General features: G+C 40.7%; 1 protein-coding gene across 2 annotated transcripts in view; it reads left to right on the forward strand.

Moving 5' to 3' along the window:
• The window catches only part of SUN5 (Sad1 and UNC84 domain containing 5), a 42,872-nt gene extending 42,157 nt beyond the window's left edge, over positions 1–715 (forward strand). For both annotated transcript variants that reach the window (XM_074292732.1, XM_074292733.1), the window contains one exon: positions 532–715. In XM_074292732.1, coding sequence (XP_074148833.1) covers positions 532–660 — 129 coding nt within the window. In that variant the 3' untranslated portion in view covers positions 661–715. The remainder of the gene's footprint in view (positions 1–531) is intronic.
• Positions 716–18,217: the final 17,502 nt, after the last annotated feature.

The following is an 18,217-nucleotide window of genomic DNA, read 5'->3' on the forward strand; positions in this document are numbered from 1 at the left end:
TCCGCCATCCAAAAGTCCTAAATCCTACCTTCAACTCAGGAAATCCTGAGTTTGAATCCCATTTTAGACATCCCTTAATAGAATAATCATGAAAAAGTTCTCTCATCTCTAGGTTTCAGCTTTCTCAATTATAAAATGAAGGTGTATAATAGAAAGCCTGTTAGTCACTAGAAGACCTAGATTTGAATCTCATTTCAGCCGTACTGTAGCTGTGTGACACTATGCAACTTCCTTAATTTCTCTGGGACTCAGTTTCTGCATTTTTTTTTTTTAAATAAAAGGGTAGGATTCAATGATCTGCCCTGTGTCTTCAATTCTAAATCCTTGGGGGCCAAAACTAAGTGATTTTCAAGATTCCTTCCAGCTCTGAGGAATTCCGAATTCCTTCTAACTCTGGGATTTATTGAACATGGGTCAGCACAGAGGAAGCAAGGAAGGAGGAGATAACAAAGCGGACCCTCAGGGGGCCTTCCAGAGGAGGATAGAAGGGCAAGACCAGGCCTTGTTCACTCTCTGTGTGTTTGCTTCTAGAATACACTCTCCAGACCCTTCAACTGCATCAAACTAAAGATACTGACCAACTGGGGAAACCCCCACTTCACCTGCATATACCGAGTTCGAGCTCATGGGACAGTGACTCCTTCACCGACCGACTACTAAGCAAGAGGCTCGTCCTTACCTTCCCAGAGAAATTAAAGTTTCTTTTTCCATTGTACCTATCTCTAATTTTCTTCCTATGATGAGGTGGGGATGATTCATGGGTCTATCCCAATGAAAAAGAGTAGATTTTGAGTCTCTAGACCTCCTTGCCTTATGGCCCAGTTAGTAATAGGAAAGAAGGATATCCTGGTCAACCTTTTGGATCATGTCACCTATCAGCATAAGGTTCAGATGGAAGGCCTACCTCTGATACACTGGTTGACTGACTGAGGGTAAACCTTCAATCCCTCAGGCATTTTTCCTAACACTAGAAATTAGTCTTCACTGGTAGATGAAATTTCCTTATCAGAAGTTCCTTATAGTAGTAAAATCACAAGTCTGATTCCCCATCCCTCAAAATGTAGAAGCTTCTGTGATAGGACCATTTTCTAGCTGTGTAATGTTTTTGTTTGTTTGTTTGTTTGTTTGTTTGTTTTTTATTAATTTTATAATTATAACTTTTTTTGACAGTACATATGCATAGGTAATTTTTTACAACACTTGCACTCCCTTCTGTTCTGGATTTTTCCCCTCCTTCCCTCCACCCCCTACCCTAGATGGCAGGCATTCCCATACATATTAAATATGCTATAGTATATCCTAGGTACAATAGGCACAGAACCGAATTTTTTTGTTGTTGTTGTTACAAAGGAAGAATTGTATTCGGAAGGTAAAAATAACCTGGGAAGAAAAAGAAAAAATGCTCACAGTTTACACTCATTTCCCAGTGTTCCTTCTCTGGGTGTAGCTGATTCTGTCCATCATTGACCAATTGGAATTGGATTTAGCTGTGTAATGTTACTCAATGTTACTTAAATTCACTGGCCCAGTTTCCTCACCTTTAAAATGGGGATAAGAATACTTGTACCATTTGCCTCATATGGTTATTATAAGAAAAGAGCTTTTATAGTCATGGAGGAACCACAGAAATGTAAACCATTGTCATTATTATGGACATGAAAGTTCTTCAGGATTCTCAAAGACTAAAGAAGTACAGAAGCAAGACCAATAGGCAAGAACATAATTTCAGATGGTCAGCATCTGAAATGGAGAAAAAACACACACACACAATGTTTGGAATGCTCAATAGTAATTTGTAGGACCTCCTCATTCCCAAGACTCACAAATTATAACTCAGTCCCTCTTAGAAGGTCAGGGTGAGGGTCTCTTCAATCCCAGAGCCAGAGGGTAACCTTTCTGAGGTAGGGGGATAAGAGAATGTTGAGTTTGGTCAGCACCCAGCTTCTGGGGGCAAGGGCTGTCACCCAGGGTATTAAGGGTGTTAATGTACAGTTAAATGCACCTGCCTCCCCTGTAGACACTCAACTAGAAAAGATAATCCCCTTGCTGGTTCCAGACCCTAAACTTATCTCAGTGCCCTCAGAACAAAAGCAATCTCCCTGTGGAATGTAAAATCCATAGATTCTGGACTCCATTTACTAAGATGCTAAATGCATTATCTTTCTCCACCAAGAGAATATTCCTGAGTCACTATCTATTGATGAGTTTTGAAAGGTTCTTTGTTTTTGTATTTTTAATAGTGAAGTTAGATTATCCGCATTCTCTCACTTAGTTTTCCCTTAAGATTTATGGCATGCATTTATAAGCTGCTAGGGGTTCCCACAGCCAGAGTCTGCAGTTCAGGTCTATGATCAAGATCAAAATTTAATTCCAGGTCAGGTTCAGTCAATGTTTGGGCTCAGTTTCTGATTAAAGATGGAATCTCTGCATATGGAGCTGCCTGCTCAACACAGGACTCTGACCTTGGCCTCAGGAGCACTGGGTTATAACTACAAAAGAAAATTATAAATAGCCTCTATTAACTATTAAGTCAAAGCTAAACAGCTGGTCTACCATAGTGATCCATATGGACTGGAAACTTCAAGACATTGGACCAAGAAATAGATATTCTTTCTCACCTATCAAGGACGAAGTTTCTTGAACTCTTTAACCTAGGTCTGGCACTGCTTGGAAAAACAAACTAATTCATACTTGATTTGCAAGGATAGAAAACCATAAGTAAATGCCAAGTAAGTAGGCATGAACTTTGTTTTTAAAATTGAGACAGAGAGGTGACAAATTTCCTGGAACTGTTCCAAGCAAAGCATCTGGGACCCCCGGTCTAACCCCAGGATGACAAGTTTTCCTATCATCTGTTTATATTTTTTCCACCTCCCCCTCTCCCCCATTCTTCTAATATATACGGAAAAAACTCTGCAAGCTATCCTTGTCTCAGTCAGAACACTATTACAATAATCTCCCATTCATTTATGTGACAAGCATTGTATAAGTGCTTGCTATATTCCAGGACCCATGCTAAGCTCAAAGGATACAAAGACAAAAATAAATAGCTCCTGCCCTCAACAAACTCGGATTCTGTTGGCAGGAGAGAGGGGATATGGATGTACTGAGATCAGATATTTCTTGAAAGAAGGCACTAGTGGCTGCAGAGATCAGAAACAGGCTCCCTGTGAGACTATGAGCTAAACTTTGAACGTAGCTAGACATTCTGCAAAAGTAGGGGAGGGGGATGACAGGGAGGACATCCCAGCCTTCGTGAAAGGCAGAGAATTGGAATAACTGTCAGGTGAGTTGGACTAGAATGTAAAATGTGTTGAGGGAGAGTAATAAGCAATAAACCTGGAAAGATAGGCTAATGCCAAGTTGTGAAGGGCTCTATAACAAAGAATTTTGTATTTTATTCTTGGGGCAAAGGGAAAGGTTCTTAAGCATGAGAGTGGCGGGATCAAACCCGAGCTGTAAGAATATCGATTTAGTATCTATGGATACAATGGATAGGACAGAAAGGAAACAGCTTCTGAAAGGTGTTCCCATCTCCTTTCTCATTCCTTTTCCAATTTTCTGATCTTTCTGCATGTGGTTCTTCCTTTTGCTTAAATCTGACAATTTTGTTTCTATACTCCAAAGCCTTCAATGGTTTTCTGTTCTCCATTGAGGGAGGGAGGGAGGGAAGGAAGGAGAGAAGGAGGGAGAGAAGGAGGGAGGGAGGGAGGGAGGGAGGGAGGAAAGGAAGGAGGGAGGGAAGGAAGAAGGGAGGAAGGGAGGGAGAGAGGGAGGGAGGGAGGGAGGGAGGGAGGAAGGGAGGGAAGGAAGAAGGAAGGAAGGAAAGAAGGAGGGAGGGAGGAAAGGAAGGAGGGAGGGAAGGAAGAAGGGAGGAAGGGAGGGAGGGAGGGAGGGAAGAAGGAAGGAAGGAAAGAAGGAGGGAGGGAGGAAAGGAAGGAGGGAGGGAAGGAAGAAGGGAGGAAGGGAGGGAGGGAGGGAGGGAAGGAAGAAGGGAGGGAGAGAGAGAAGGAAGAAGGGATGGAGGGAGAGAAGGAGGGAGGGAGGGAGGAAAGGAAGGAGGGAGGGAAGGAAGAAGGGATGGAGGGAGAGAAGGAGGGAAGAAAGGAGGGAGGGAAGGAAGAAGGGAGGGAGGGAGAGAAGGAGGGAGGGAGGGAAGGAGGAAAGGAAGGAGGGAGGGAAGGAAGAAGGGAGGAAGGGAGGGAGGGAAGGAAGAAGGGAGGAAGGAAGAAGGGAGGAAGGGAGGGAGGGAAGGAAGAAGGGAAGAAGGGAGGGAGGGAGGGAAGGAGGGAGGGAGGGAAGAAAGGAGGGAGGGAAAGAAGGAGGGAGGGAAGGAAGGAGGGAGGGAGGGAGGGAAGGAAGGAAGGAGGGAGGAAAACATTGAAGCATTTTTTTAAATATTCGAAAGAAAACAGAAGAAAACTTGTTGAATTCTGTACTAAAAAAAAAAAAAAAAAAAAAAAACTTTTATAGTGACAAGGAACTGGAAGTTGAGTGGATGCCCATCAGTTAAGGAATGCCTGAATGTATCTATGGTATATGAATGTAATAGAATATTATTGTTCTATAAAAAATGAAATCAAAAAAGCCTGGAAAGACTTACATGAACTGATGCTAAGCAAAGTGAACAGAACCAAAAGAACATTGTACACCACAAGTTTATGTGATGATCATTTCTGATGGACTTGGCTCTTCAACAATGAGGTGATTCAAGGTGATTTCAATAGACTTGTAATGGAAAGAATCATGAGCATCCAGAGAGAGAACTATGGAGACTGAATGTGGATCAAGGCAAAGTATTTTCACAAATTTTTGGTGGTAATGGTGTATTGTTTTCTATTGTGTTTTTTTTCCCTTTTGATCTGATTTTTCTTGCACAGCAGGGTAAATATTGAAATACGTTTTGAAGAAGTGCACATGTTTAATCTATAGTGGATTGCTTGCTGTCTAGGGAAGGGAGAGGGAAGGGAGAAAAATTTGGAACATAAGGTTTTGTAAAAGCAAAGTTTGAAAAAATCTGCATATAGTTGAAAAAATAAAAAGCTATTATCAAAAAGCAAATTTTACATAATAAGGATTTTGGCCTCACATATAATCCTCTTTTCTTTCCTATTTTGTATTGGCAATTATCTTTTTTACATGCTCATTAAGTTCAGAATAAAAAGAAATATTTTTCTTTAATAAGCCATACCTTAGTGTAGTGTAAAAATATTAAATTGGAGTCAGGAAACATAGGTTCTAGTCCCATCTTCAACAAATCTTATAACGTGCCTACTATGTGCAGGGCACCACAGTCAGTGACTCATCAGTGTCACCTTGGGCTGGTCACTAAGTCTCTCTGGGTCTTGGTGCCAGTTAGTCTGGCTCTAACATTCTATCATTTGATAATGACCCAAGGAATTTTTGAAGATTGACTCCCTGCATTGCCCAGGCTGTCCCATCTAGAAAAGCCTCCACCACAAACCCCAGGTCCCCTCCTTTGGCATGCTTGAAGGTTGCTGCACTCAGCAGAGTCTTGACAGTGGGTGACCCTCGGCCGCTTGGCCTTTCCTGCTGGATTCTGCCAGTCTGACTCTCACCTATCCATACATCATACTTTCCTGGCGCTCAAATTAAGCCCCTGAAGAAAGAGAAGCGGGGGAGGCTCCTCTGGTCACTTCCTGTATCACAATGCACAAAGCTGGCATCCTGTCAGCCATTCAACCTGGCACATGGGGTGTGGCGCCAGTACCTCAGGGACCTCTGCCAGGGTGGATTCCCTGCCTCTCCCTAGCTCTTAAGGAGTAACCAGAGCCAGGATATCACTGCCCTTTGCGGAAAGACACTCAGATAGGCGCCTATGATAGCTAGGGGGTGGGAAGCAGGGGAAGGGGTGTGATCCAAACTGGAGGGAGAGAGAGAGCTCTGAGTTGAGCAGGATCTCCTAGTTAAACCACAGGCCTAATCTGATCAAATCCCTTTTGGTGGCTGGTCAGGCATCTTCCCCAGAGAGAGGATGGGGAAAAGAAGGTGGGGAGGGTTTAGTATGGCCCCAAACCTTATGGCCAGAGGGACGAGCTGGGCTAATAAAAGGTCACTGAGGTTGTGTCCCCAGAGGCCTGACCATGAGATTAAACAATATCTCCCACTTCTATAGCATTTGGGGGGCTTATATAGTGTTTTGCTCACAACAGATCTATGGAGTTACCCCATTTTAAAGAGGAGGGAACTGAGGCTCCGCATAGCTTCAGAGAACCATCTGTGACATGCAGGTCTGATCCCTCTATGAGAAATAACCCGATTTGTTTCATTTTCCTCAAAGGAATACTACTGTTTTCCAGACATGGACTGGGAGATGCACTGTTACTCTCTGCAGTTTTGCTTGAACCCAGTTGTCTCTCCTGTCCAAATTTTAGGACCATCAGACAGTAGAACTTAAAGGGATATCAAAAATTATCTAGGGGCAGCCAGGTGGCGCAGTGGATAGAGCACCAGCCCTGAATTCAGGAGGACCCGAGTTCAAATGTGGTCTTAACACTTAACACTTCCTAGCTGTGTGACCCTGGGCAAGTCACTTAACCCCAGCCTCATGGGGGAGGGGGGGGGGGGGAAAGAATTATCCAGTCCAACTCACCTATTAAAAGGCAGTGGAACTGAAATCCAGATTAGGGAGGTAACTTACTCCCAGTCACACAATAAGTAAAGAGTCAGAGGTGGGACTTTTAGAAACCAAGTCTCCTGATTCTCAGTTCAGTGTCTTTTCTACTACAAATGTACCTCATTCCTTTCTATCACTCAAGACCCAGATCAAGTGCTACCTAAAGGAAACTTCCTCCTAATAATCCGCAGCACACAGGGATCGTGACCAACTTTAGATTCCTTCAAACCTGCTGTCTGTACCTCATGACTTAAGGGCAATGCCTCATCTTGCCTTCTTACTTCAGATGCACTTATGTGTCTGATCTCCCCACTAACCCAAACGTCCCCCAACAGGAGAGCACATGTCTTCTCCCACTTCCCCCAAAGCAGCTAGCACAAGGCTATGTACCCAGGACATATCTGATAGAGCATAATCTTCCGAATAATTCCAGCACTGGCTGCACCTTCACTCGTTCCGCGAGGCTCACTGTGTCAAGGTAGGAGAATTGGAACACATCTTGCTCCCCATTGCCATTTCCAGGTCCCTCCTCCCTCCATCATCTAATAGCCTTCCTTCCTTTGAGGTTCACACATTTATATCAAACATCCAAACATGATCCTGGCAGCTGTTGTCCACAGACCCTCCTAGGGCACTCTGCTTCCTTCCTCTGGCTCACAAGTTTTCTGTCCTCCCAAACTGCTGCCCCCATACTAAAGGACTTCAACATACATATTGATATCCCCCCAATAACCTTTCACAACCTCCTCACTTCCCATAAGCTACTCCTCCACCTGACCTCAGCCATAAACAAAGTCATAGCCTTGATCTTGTGATTGCTCACAAATGTACCTCTTCAGGAATGATGAACTCCCTTTATCTGACCATAATTTATTGTTTTTTCACTCTCCCTCTATCTTCTCTTACAAAATTCTTCTCTTTGTCCTCACCATGATCTCCAGTCTCTTAGTCCCTCGGTTCCTTCCCAGGCCATCTATGCTGTACTATTCACTCTCTCCTCTTCTATCTTGACCCCTTAGAGACCCAATTCAATTCTATGCTCTCCTTCACTCTTAAATCCTTCTCTCCCTTATCATTTCACTAATTATTCCAGGCCAAGAATCAGCCTTGCATCACTCCTACACACAAGCTGGTAAATGAAGATGAAGAAAAACATGCAATCATTCTGATTGAGTCTACTACAAATTCATGTTACATAATCTCATCTGGTTACTTTATGTCCCTTATCAATTCACTATCCCACTGTCCACAATGACTGTTTCATACATTTTCATCTCTCCCCAAACTTTTCATGATTCTACCTCCCCTCACTCTCTTGTAGAGAACTTTACTTCATTGTTTATCACAAAAAAGCTCATTCACTGTGAACTCCCTCTTCTACCCTCTTCCTCATCTGCTATCCCTCTCATGCCTTTTGCATTATCTTCTCCTTCAGTCCTATTTCACATGATGAAATGACCTTTTGTCTTACCAAGACATTGAACATTGAACATTCTAATGTTCCAATTTTAACCCTTCTCCTCCAACAGGTTGCCCTCTCAGTCATTCTTACTCTTTCATTTATTTTCAGTCTCTCCCTGTCTACTGGCTCCTTCCCTACTGTCTCATCCATCCTGAAAAAAAAAAAAAAAAACCAACCCTCATCTGATCTTTCTGTTTCTACTAAATCTTCTGCCCTTTACAACTATACTCTTGAAAATGCTGTCTACACTAGTAGACCTCCATTTTCTCTCTTACTCTCTTATAATCCAACTTCTGACCTTATCATTTCACTGAAATCACTCTTTCAAAGTGACTTATGTCTTGATTTCTTAGTTGCTAAATCCAATGGTCTTTTCTCAGTTCTCATTCTCTTTGTCCTCTCTGTAGCATTTGACAGTGTTGATCATTTTCTCCCTAATACGTTTTTCTCTCTAGATTTCATAAATATCATTCCCTTCTGGGCCTTCTGCTAACTTATTTTGTCTCCTCTGCTGAATTCTCAGCCACATCATGCCCTCTAACTGGAGATGTCCTTTAGGGTTCTATCCTGGGCCTTCTACTCTTCTCCCTCTATACTACTTCGCTTGGTGAATTAACATCTATTTGATGATGATGCTTCTCACATCTACTCATCTACCCTTAATCTCTCTTCTGATCTCCAGACTCACATCTCCAATTGTTTTTAAGACATCTGAACGGGTTGTCCTATAGAAATCTTAACTCAAGATGTCCAAAAACCAACTCATTACCTTTTCCCAAAAACTTTCTTGCCTTCTAAATTTCTCTATTACTTTTGAGGGCACCACCAGCTTCCTAGTCCCACAAGTTTCTTCTCTGACTCTTCACTATCTCTCACCGTCTCATTTCCAATCTGTTACCAACATCTATAAGAGTTCTACTTTTGCGACAATTCTCAAATACTCTTCCTCCTCTCCTCGAATACTAGTTCAAGCCCTTGTTACTTCACACCAGTATTATTGCAATAATCTACCTGAGGTCATTCTCTATTCCAATGCATCCTTCAATCAGCCAGCAAAGTGATTTTTCTAATTTGCACATCACTGCTCCCACCCATTCCCCACCCACCCCTCAATAAATTTCTATGGCTCCTTATCACCTCCAGAATAAGATACAAAGTGTTCTGCTTGGCATTCAAAGCCATTTAAAACCTAGCTGCCTTCTCCCTGCTTACACTTTATTTCCTGATATGTAGTTTTGGATCCAATGACACTGGGTTCCATGCTATTCCAGGAACAAAATGCTCCATCCAGGTTCCAGGCATTTTCTCTGGCTCTCTTCCAAGCCTGGAGCATTATCCCTCCTGCAATCTGCCTTACCAAACCTCCCAGAATCTCTTGGAGTCCCAACTATAATCCTGTCTTTGATTGGAAGACTTTTCCCAACCTCTATTAATTCCAGTGCCTTTCTTCTGTTAATGATTTCCTGTTTATCCTGTAGATCCCTCACTATGTATATATTTCTTTGGAGGTTGTCTCCCCCATTAGATTCTAAGCTCTTTGAGAGGAGGAATAATCTTGTGCCTTTTTTTGTATACCCAAGTGCTTAAGACAATGCCTCATCCACAGTAGTTACTTAATAAAGTTTATTGACAAACTGTTTATACAATAAAATAGATATCTTAATCTATCCTTCAAGATCCTCCACAATTGGGGTTCAAACCAAGTTTCCAATCTTTTCTTATACTCTTCCCCTGCACTTTATTGTACATTCCAGCCAGAATGGACACAACTTTTTCTTCTATTGTCATCCATGCCTTCTTATCTTCCTCCATGTCTGGAACATACTCTTTCCTCATTTCTTCCAGAACATACCCTTCTTTTCCTTCAAAGTCCAACTCATATACTACCTCCTCCAGGAATTCTTCCCTTATCTCCCAAGGGGAGATGATCAAATTCTCTTAGAGCCCTTTATCTAGATACAACTATAGTCTATATTACGTCATACTTTGGGTATTACTTATACATGTCAAATGCTTGTTTAGTAGACTAGAAACTTCTTGAGAGCAGGGATTGTACCTTTGTTTTGTTTCCATCTTGCATCCCAATAATAGGCATAAATGCCCGAACACAGTAGGCAATTAATACTCATTGAAATGAATATTTCAAGACTTATGGTGCCATCAATTGGTTTATTTTCTAGGAAGTAGATAAGGAGCAATTAAAAGTTCTGAAAACCATCAGCAAAGTCATATAAAAAATTGGAATTCTAGGGCAGTGTACCACAGTCCCTCAAGATATCAAGTCTGAAGAAGAAATGAAACAAGGAAAAGTCAGAAGCAGCTAAAGGGGAACTTAATTCCTTTGGATTCATTAAAGCCAATAGTGTGCTGAAGCCTACTTAGCTCCACAGAGAGCTCGTTATTAAATTTTCAGTATGAACATTTATATCTCAGAAATAAGAAAATCCTACAAATCAGGGCTTAGTTCACTGTTATGTTGATTGTCTACAAGAATTCTATAAGAGAAATCAGAAAGACTTGAGTTTAAATCCAACCTCAGGCACTTACCACCTGTATGACACTGAGCAAGTCCTTTAAATTTCTGTTTGTCTCAGTTTCCTTAATTGCAAAGTGAAGATGATAATTGTATCTACCTCAGGATTGTTATGAGAATTAAATAAGATAATACTGGTACAAAAAAAAACTTTTAGTGCAATTCCTGGCACATAGTGGGTACTATAGAAATGCTTATTCCTTTCCTTTTCCTTTTTCCTTGTTTAGATTTAAGAAAAGAATGGAAAAAATATGAATAATGTGTATTAAATTTTAAAATATATCATGAGCACAATTTTTCTCCCAAAGAGTTGGCTAGTAAGACTTTGCTTACACATCCTTGACTAAAACTGAGAAGAGGAAACCCTTAAGGAGGAAATTAATACAGTAGAAATTAGGCATTGACCCACACTTAACACCATACACCAAGATCTGGTCAAAATGGGTTCATGCCCTAGTCATAAAGAATGAGATTATAAATAAATTAGAGGAACACAGGATAGTTTACCTCTCAGACTTGTGGAGGAGGAAGGAATTTGTGACCAAAGAAGAACTGGAGATCATTACTGATCCCAAAATAGAAAATTTTGATAATATCAAATTAAAAAGCCTTTGTACAAACAAAACTAATGCAAACAAGATTAGAAAGGAAGCAACAAACTGGGAAAACAGTTTTATAGTCAAAGGCTCTGATAAAGGCCTCATTTCCAAAATATACAGAGAATTGATTCTAATTTATAAGAAATCAAGCCATTCTCCAACTGATAAATAGCCAAAGGATATGAACAGACAATTTTCAGATGAAGAAATTGAAACTATTTCTAGCCATATGAAAAGATGCTCCAAATCATTATTAATCAGAGAAATGCAAATTAAGACAACTCTAAGGTACCACTACACACCTGTCAGATTGGCTAAGATGGCAGGAAAAGATAGTGACTAATATTGAAAGGGATGTGGGAAAACTGGGACATTAATACATTATTGTTGGAGTTGTAATGCATCCAGCCATTCTGGAGAGCGATTTGGAATTATGCTCAAAAAATTATCAAACTGTGCATACCCTTTGACCCAGCAGTGCTACTACTGGGGTTATAAACTAGAGAGATCTTAAAGAAGGGAAAGGGACCTGTATGTGCAAAAATGTTTGTGGCAGCCCTTTTTGTAGTGGCCAGAAACTGGAAATTGAATGGATGCCCATCAGTTGGAGAATGGCTGAATAAGTTATAGTATATGACGGTTATGGAATATTATTGTTCTGTAAGAAATGACCAACAGGAGGAATACAGAGAGGATTGGAGAGACTTAAATCAACTGATGCTGAGTGAAATGAGCAGAACCAAGAGATCATTATACACTTCAATAACACTACCATATGAAGATCAATTCTGATGGACGTGGCCCTCTCCAACAATGAGATGAACCAAATCAGTTCCATTTGTTCAATAATGAAGAGAACCAGCTACACCCAGCGAAAGAACTCTGGGAAATGAGTGTGAACCCCAACATAGCATTTCCACTCCCTCTGTTTTTGTCCTCTTTCATTTTTTTATTTCCTTCTCAGGTTAATTTTACCTTATCTCTAAGTCCTATTTTTCTTGTGCAGCAAAATAACTGTTTGGACATGTATACATATATTGTATTTAACATATATTTATTTAACATGTATTGGTCTACCTGCCATCTGGGGGAAGGGGTGGGGGGAAGGAGGGTAAAAGTTGGAACAGAAGATTCAGTGAGTCAATGCTGAAAAATTACCCATGCATATGTCTTGTAAATAAAAAGCTATAATAAAAAAAAAGGGAAACAGGATTAACCCTTGTTCGGAAGAGGATGCTGCCTTCATGGTATGCTGTAGGGGGCTTAAAGCAGGTCCCATTACCTGAAATTTCACCATTAACCCTTCATTCTTTCTGGATTGCCTGAATCAAATTCTATCTTAAATTCATTCATTAGGATCTTATGGAAATGCAAATCTCCAAAATTCAACTAATATTTGGTATCGTGTGACAAGAGAGTCAATTGATCCTGGAATTTGGACACAAGAAGATCAGCAGAGACTTTAAATGAGAAAAACCATTACATCCTGACCCCAGCTTACAGCTACAGAATTTCTCTCTTATCCAAAAAAATAATAAATCTTATCAATGAGTATATCTTCAACTATAAAAGTAAAAAAGGGAATGGAAAGGCAGGAGAGCTATTCCCATTTCCATCCTTAATCTGCTGTGTGACTCTGATTATGTCTCCTGTAAAAAGGATAGTATTGGGGTTGATGGTGTTACAGGAAGATGATCACAAAGACCCTTCCAACTCTAATTTTTAAGCCTAAAACTGTAGCCTCAAGTTTAGGGTTAGTTACTCCAAAGGAGATGATGTGACTGATCTCGTTTCCTGGAGTCTGACTGACCCCTGGTGGCAGGATCAGAAGCCACCAGAGATAAAATGGCAAATTATTACATTCACCACATATACAAACACAGGGATTAAACTAGTATTTGCGACCCAAGGCCACACTGAGACAATGTCTCATTGTCCCTTCATGGGCAAGTTTACCACAAACTCAGAATAATATAATGGTGTAGGGGATGAAAAGTAGATGTAAGCTACAAGTCAGGAGACTTGAAGTCTGTTTCCAAATCAGCAACTGACCTATTTGAGTGACTTTGGACAAATTTTCTTCCCCCCTTGGAGCCTCATGTTCAACACTAAATAATTTCTAAAGGTCTTCCCACCTTCAGACTTTCTGCCCTTTAAGCTCCAATATACTCTGGTTCTTACTTTTCTCAGGAATATCGCTGGGGAGGGGAGGAGGGGCGGCAGCTAGGTGGCGCAGTGGATAGAGCACCGGCCTTGATTCAGGAGGACCCGAGTTCAAATCTGCTCTCAGACACTTAACACTTCCTAGCTGTGTGACTCTGGGCAAGTCACTTAACCCCAGTTGTCTCAGAAAAAAAATAATATTGCTGGGCACACAATGGACACCAAGAATCATTTGTGGACTGGCAAGCAGGTTTCCCCAGCCTGAATTCTACTGGTGGTCTTCTGAACAAAATGGCAGTGCCCATTATAAAGGAGTGAAAAGGAAATCACTCCAGGAATCTGACAAAAACAGATTCCAGGCTATTCCCCACTCCCACAGGTTCCCAGAAGGTCCTGAATAAAAATTATGTGTCTGAAGAGGAGATAAAAGAATTACTCTGAAGACTAAGGAGACTGTGAGTGTATGAGAGGAGAAGAAAACCTCTTTTCAACAACAAGGTGATTCAGGCCAATTCCAATAGACTTGTGATAGAGTGAACCATATGCATCCAGAAAGAGAAAACTACAGAGACTAAATATGGATCAAAGCAAAGTATTTTCACCTTTGTTGTTGTTTATTTGCTTGCTTGCTTGCTTTTTTTTTTCATTATTTTTCCCTTTTGATCTGATTTTTCTTGCACAGCATGAGGAATAGAAGAATTGCACATGTTTAAGCTATATTGGATTACTTGATGTCTAGGGGAGGGAGAAGGGGTGAGGGAAGAAAAAAAATTGCAACACAAGGTTTTGCAAAAGTGAATGTTGAAAACTATCTTTGCATTTTGAAAAATAAAAAGATATTATTATGAGAGAGAGATAGAGACAGAGACAGAGAGAGAGAAGGAGAGAGAAAGAGAAAGAGAGAGTGAGAGAGAGAGAGAGAAGGAGAGAAAAAAAGAGAGAAGCTTCATCTGGATAAATGTCCCATTTGCCAGGAACCTCAGTAGTTGTGTCAATTTAGAATATGGGAAGAGAAGCTGTCTTGAAGGGGGTCCCAGGCTAGGTTCCAGGGCCATCTCAGCATCAGGACAGTGCCTTCATTGTTAAGGTTTTGCAGCCTCGGTTTTCAGAGAGTCACTTTCAAAGCATCCTTACTTCTACCTGCTCAGGTTCCTCTTCCCCCAGGGAAGACAGGTAGGTGGCCAAGCAGATCTGTCACCATCTAGGATTGAAGATCATATGCACATCAACAGCAGACCCTATAAGAATGATCAAAGTCATTTTCTCAGTCATATAGACAACAAGCATCCTCTTGTTGATGAGAATACTTAAGATGGTATGATGGAAAGCACCCTGGATTGAGCATCAGAAGATCTGCTTCTTGCTGACCCACTCAAACTCTCAGTTTTCTTTACTATAAAATGGGGGTAAAGACTTTCTAAGGTATGGGTTCTTAACCCCCATGGGATTTATGTATTTCAGGGGAAGTAGGTATATGAACTTGAATGGTGAAACAAATTACATCTTTATTTTCACTAATTTTTAACTTATTTTGTAATCATTCATATAGAGACATACATACATATATGTCTGTATACACATACAGACATATATCATTTTTAAATGTTATTCTGAAAAGGGGTACATAAACTTCACCAGACTGTCAAAGGGACCCATGACACAAAAAGATTAAGAACCAAGGGGTTAGTTGTCACATGAAAGGATCGGATTGGTTCTGCTTAACCCCAGAAGGAAGAACCAAAGTTAAATGTGACTTCATCTATGAAAGAAATATGAGAAATATGCAATAATTGAACAGGCTACTTTAAAGGCATTCAAAATACCCACGCAAAGAATGAAAGCCCACTTATCAGGAGGGTTTTGAGAACTGTTTCTCTAGTTGTAAGGTCCAGCCACATGATTTCTAAGGTCCCTTCTAGCACAGTCTTAAAAGAAATCACGTCTTAGTTCTAACTTATTGGTCCACTGTTAAATGTTTGCTAACTGATGCTTCTGATTGTATATTCAGTCCTTTATCTGGAGGTAGTAAGTAAAGTGGTAGAAACAGCACTGAGCTTGGAGTCTGAAAGAACTAAATTTGGATCCTGCCTCGGGCACTTAATAACTGTGTAACCCCAGGCAAATCATTCATCTCTTTGTACCTCCTTTTACTCATCTACAAATGGGGTTACTAACACTTCCCAGATTTTTTCTGAGAATCATGAGATAAAATGTACAAAGGTGCATTAAAAACCTTAAAGTGCTATATAAAGATTAGCTATTGTTATCATCATCATTATTATCTCTATATTATTTCTCATTTTCTAAATCTAAGATTTCAAATTCAGGAATTCTGTTGCTGATCCTTTGCCTATCAAGGTCACCCTGGTGCCTAGAACAATCATCCCGCTTTGAGTCTGCAATAGCATCTGCAGCAGCTAACCTCCAAGTTCAGATTTGACACTAATAATCTTCAGTTTACCCTCACCATCCCCTACTCCAGTCCAGTTGACTTCACTCTGCCGGCTCTCTCAAGCTGGTCCCAAACAAAACAAGAGAATATGAAGAATTTCATATAATTTCATATAATCCTTCCCTGAAAAACAGCCTGGAGCCCAAGTCCTGCTGAGACTGAGTCTTCATCAAGGATGGGATAATTCCGTGATTTTATTTTTGTCATAAAAACTTATCTGAGCAAACTAGAGAAAATACAGTACAGGGCTGACAATTAAGAGATCTGAGTTCTAATCCAGACTACTTTGGTGACTTTAGGCAAACAATCTTCCCTGTCTCACTCTCAGTTCACCTATCTTTAAAATTAGAGTATTGGACTAAATGGTCTTAAGTCCTTCCCAGTGCTGACATTCCCTGTTCCATGTTCTAAGATCCCCCCCAGCTCTAATGTTCTATAACTATCACTTTAACACTAGGAATAATGCCTATTCTCCTATGGCACAGGATATTTGGGAGCCACCCTCTCAAATAGGATTGAGGGAAAATGCTTTTTGGGTATCCTCATCTATAAAATTAGACATTTGAGTTAGAAGTCCTCTGAGGTCCCTTAAATCTCTCAATCTATAAAACTTTGAACTGTACCTTTATCTCCTACCTTTATTCCCAATTTCTTATTCTAGGACAGTAAAGACATGGTAGAGGAAGTAGGAAGAAGGAGAAGGAAATAGGAAGAGGGAGGTTGTACTGTGAGGACAGGAACTTTAGATCAGAGATAAATAGGACAATAGAGCCCAGAGCAAACCAAGTAGTTGAACCAGAAGCCCACTGGGCCATGGTGCTGCTAGCTTAAATGGGCAAGGAAGGAGGAAGCCAACATGTGCCTATTCTTCGGCTATTGGCACCAAGTCCAACAAGTCCCTCGCCATTGATGCTTGGAACAAAAAGATCTGCCAGGAGCTTGCGGATCCTGGTTTGAAATTCAGTATCTAGAGAGGGAAAAGTGGACTGAGTTGCCTTGTATAAAGTACTCAGCCTTGCTCTTATCTCCTTCCCTTCTCCCTCTCCTCACTGTTAATCCCAGTTTTTTGAATCACTTTTTTAATGGATTTCATGAAATTTCCCCCATTTTCTTAGCCCTGTCTCCTACTGTATCCATAACCTATGCTCCTACCTTATTCCCTGACTCCCATTATCATCTCAATTCTGTTCTTCACTATTTCCCAGTTTCCTAATACATTCCCTGCTTCTGGTTTACCCGTATTTCCTCCCAATACTGGTCTAACACTATAGTCTGACTCCTAGCTCCCACTGTCTTGCCTCTTCTATTTTAAACCCTTTAAATATGGCCCCTGTCTTCTATACCACCAATGACCTTATTCTCATCCCTACCATCACTTCATGGTCCTACCCAGTGGTATACTGAATAAAATTTTAACTTTAATTTGCATTATTATTAATATTTTCTCCATCGCTTCTTAAGTCTAGACAATTTTTTTAAACTAATAAATCAAGCCCTGATTTATAGGACTTGCTGAATTCTCAGGTATATGTAAATGTTCACACTGAAAATTTAACACTTTCCTAGGAAGCTTGTTAGGGCTGGCTCCAGGACACCCTTAAATTCTTACCCTATGCAAACACACACACACACACACACACACACACACACACACACACACCTGTCCCACCCTCTGCAGCATTAATTCTGAGATAGGAGGACCTGATTTCAAATCCCACCCCTGATGATCACAATATGACTTTGGACAAGCCATCTAACTTCTTTGAACCTCAGTTTCCTCTTCTATAAAATTAGAGATTTGAATTAGAAGTCCTCTGAAGTCCCTTAAAGATCTTGATTGATGATCCTTTGAACTACACCTATATCCCCTACTTCCTTCCTGGCGCTCATCCTGATTCCCAGACACAAAACATCAAATGACTTGAATTATCTCCTTAGATCAATGGTTCTCAAACTTTTGTCACAGGATTCCAGCCACCCACCACAGAGCTTTTGTTTATGTGGGTTTTATCTATACATATTTAGCATATTAGAAATTAAAATTAAAAATTTAATAAATAGTAATCCGGGGAACTGTTTAGGGCTACCTCCAGCAAACCTTTAAACTCTTACCACACACACACACACACACACACACACACACACACACACACACACACACACTTCTGTCTCACCCTAACAGAAGCAGCACTGATCGTACAGAGGATCTATGTTCAACTACCCCCTTTCATGATCACTATGTGATCCATAGTGTTTTTATGAAAACAGTTTTGATGTCATAGACTCTTATAAAAGAGTCTTAAAGACCCTCAAGAGTTCACTATCTCAGAATCCTCAAATCTCAGCAGCACAGGAAGATTACCCACAATAA

The sequence above is a fragment of the Sminthopsis crassicaudata genome, chromosome 2 (assembly GCF_048593235.1).
Source record: "Sminthopsis crassicaudata isolate SCR6 chromosome 2, ASM4859323v1, whole genome shotgun sequence".
In the NCBI taxonomy this organism is placed as follows: Eukaryota; Metazoa; Chordata; class Mammalia; order Dasyuromorphia; family Dasyuridae; genus Sminthopsis; species Sminthopsis crassicaudata.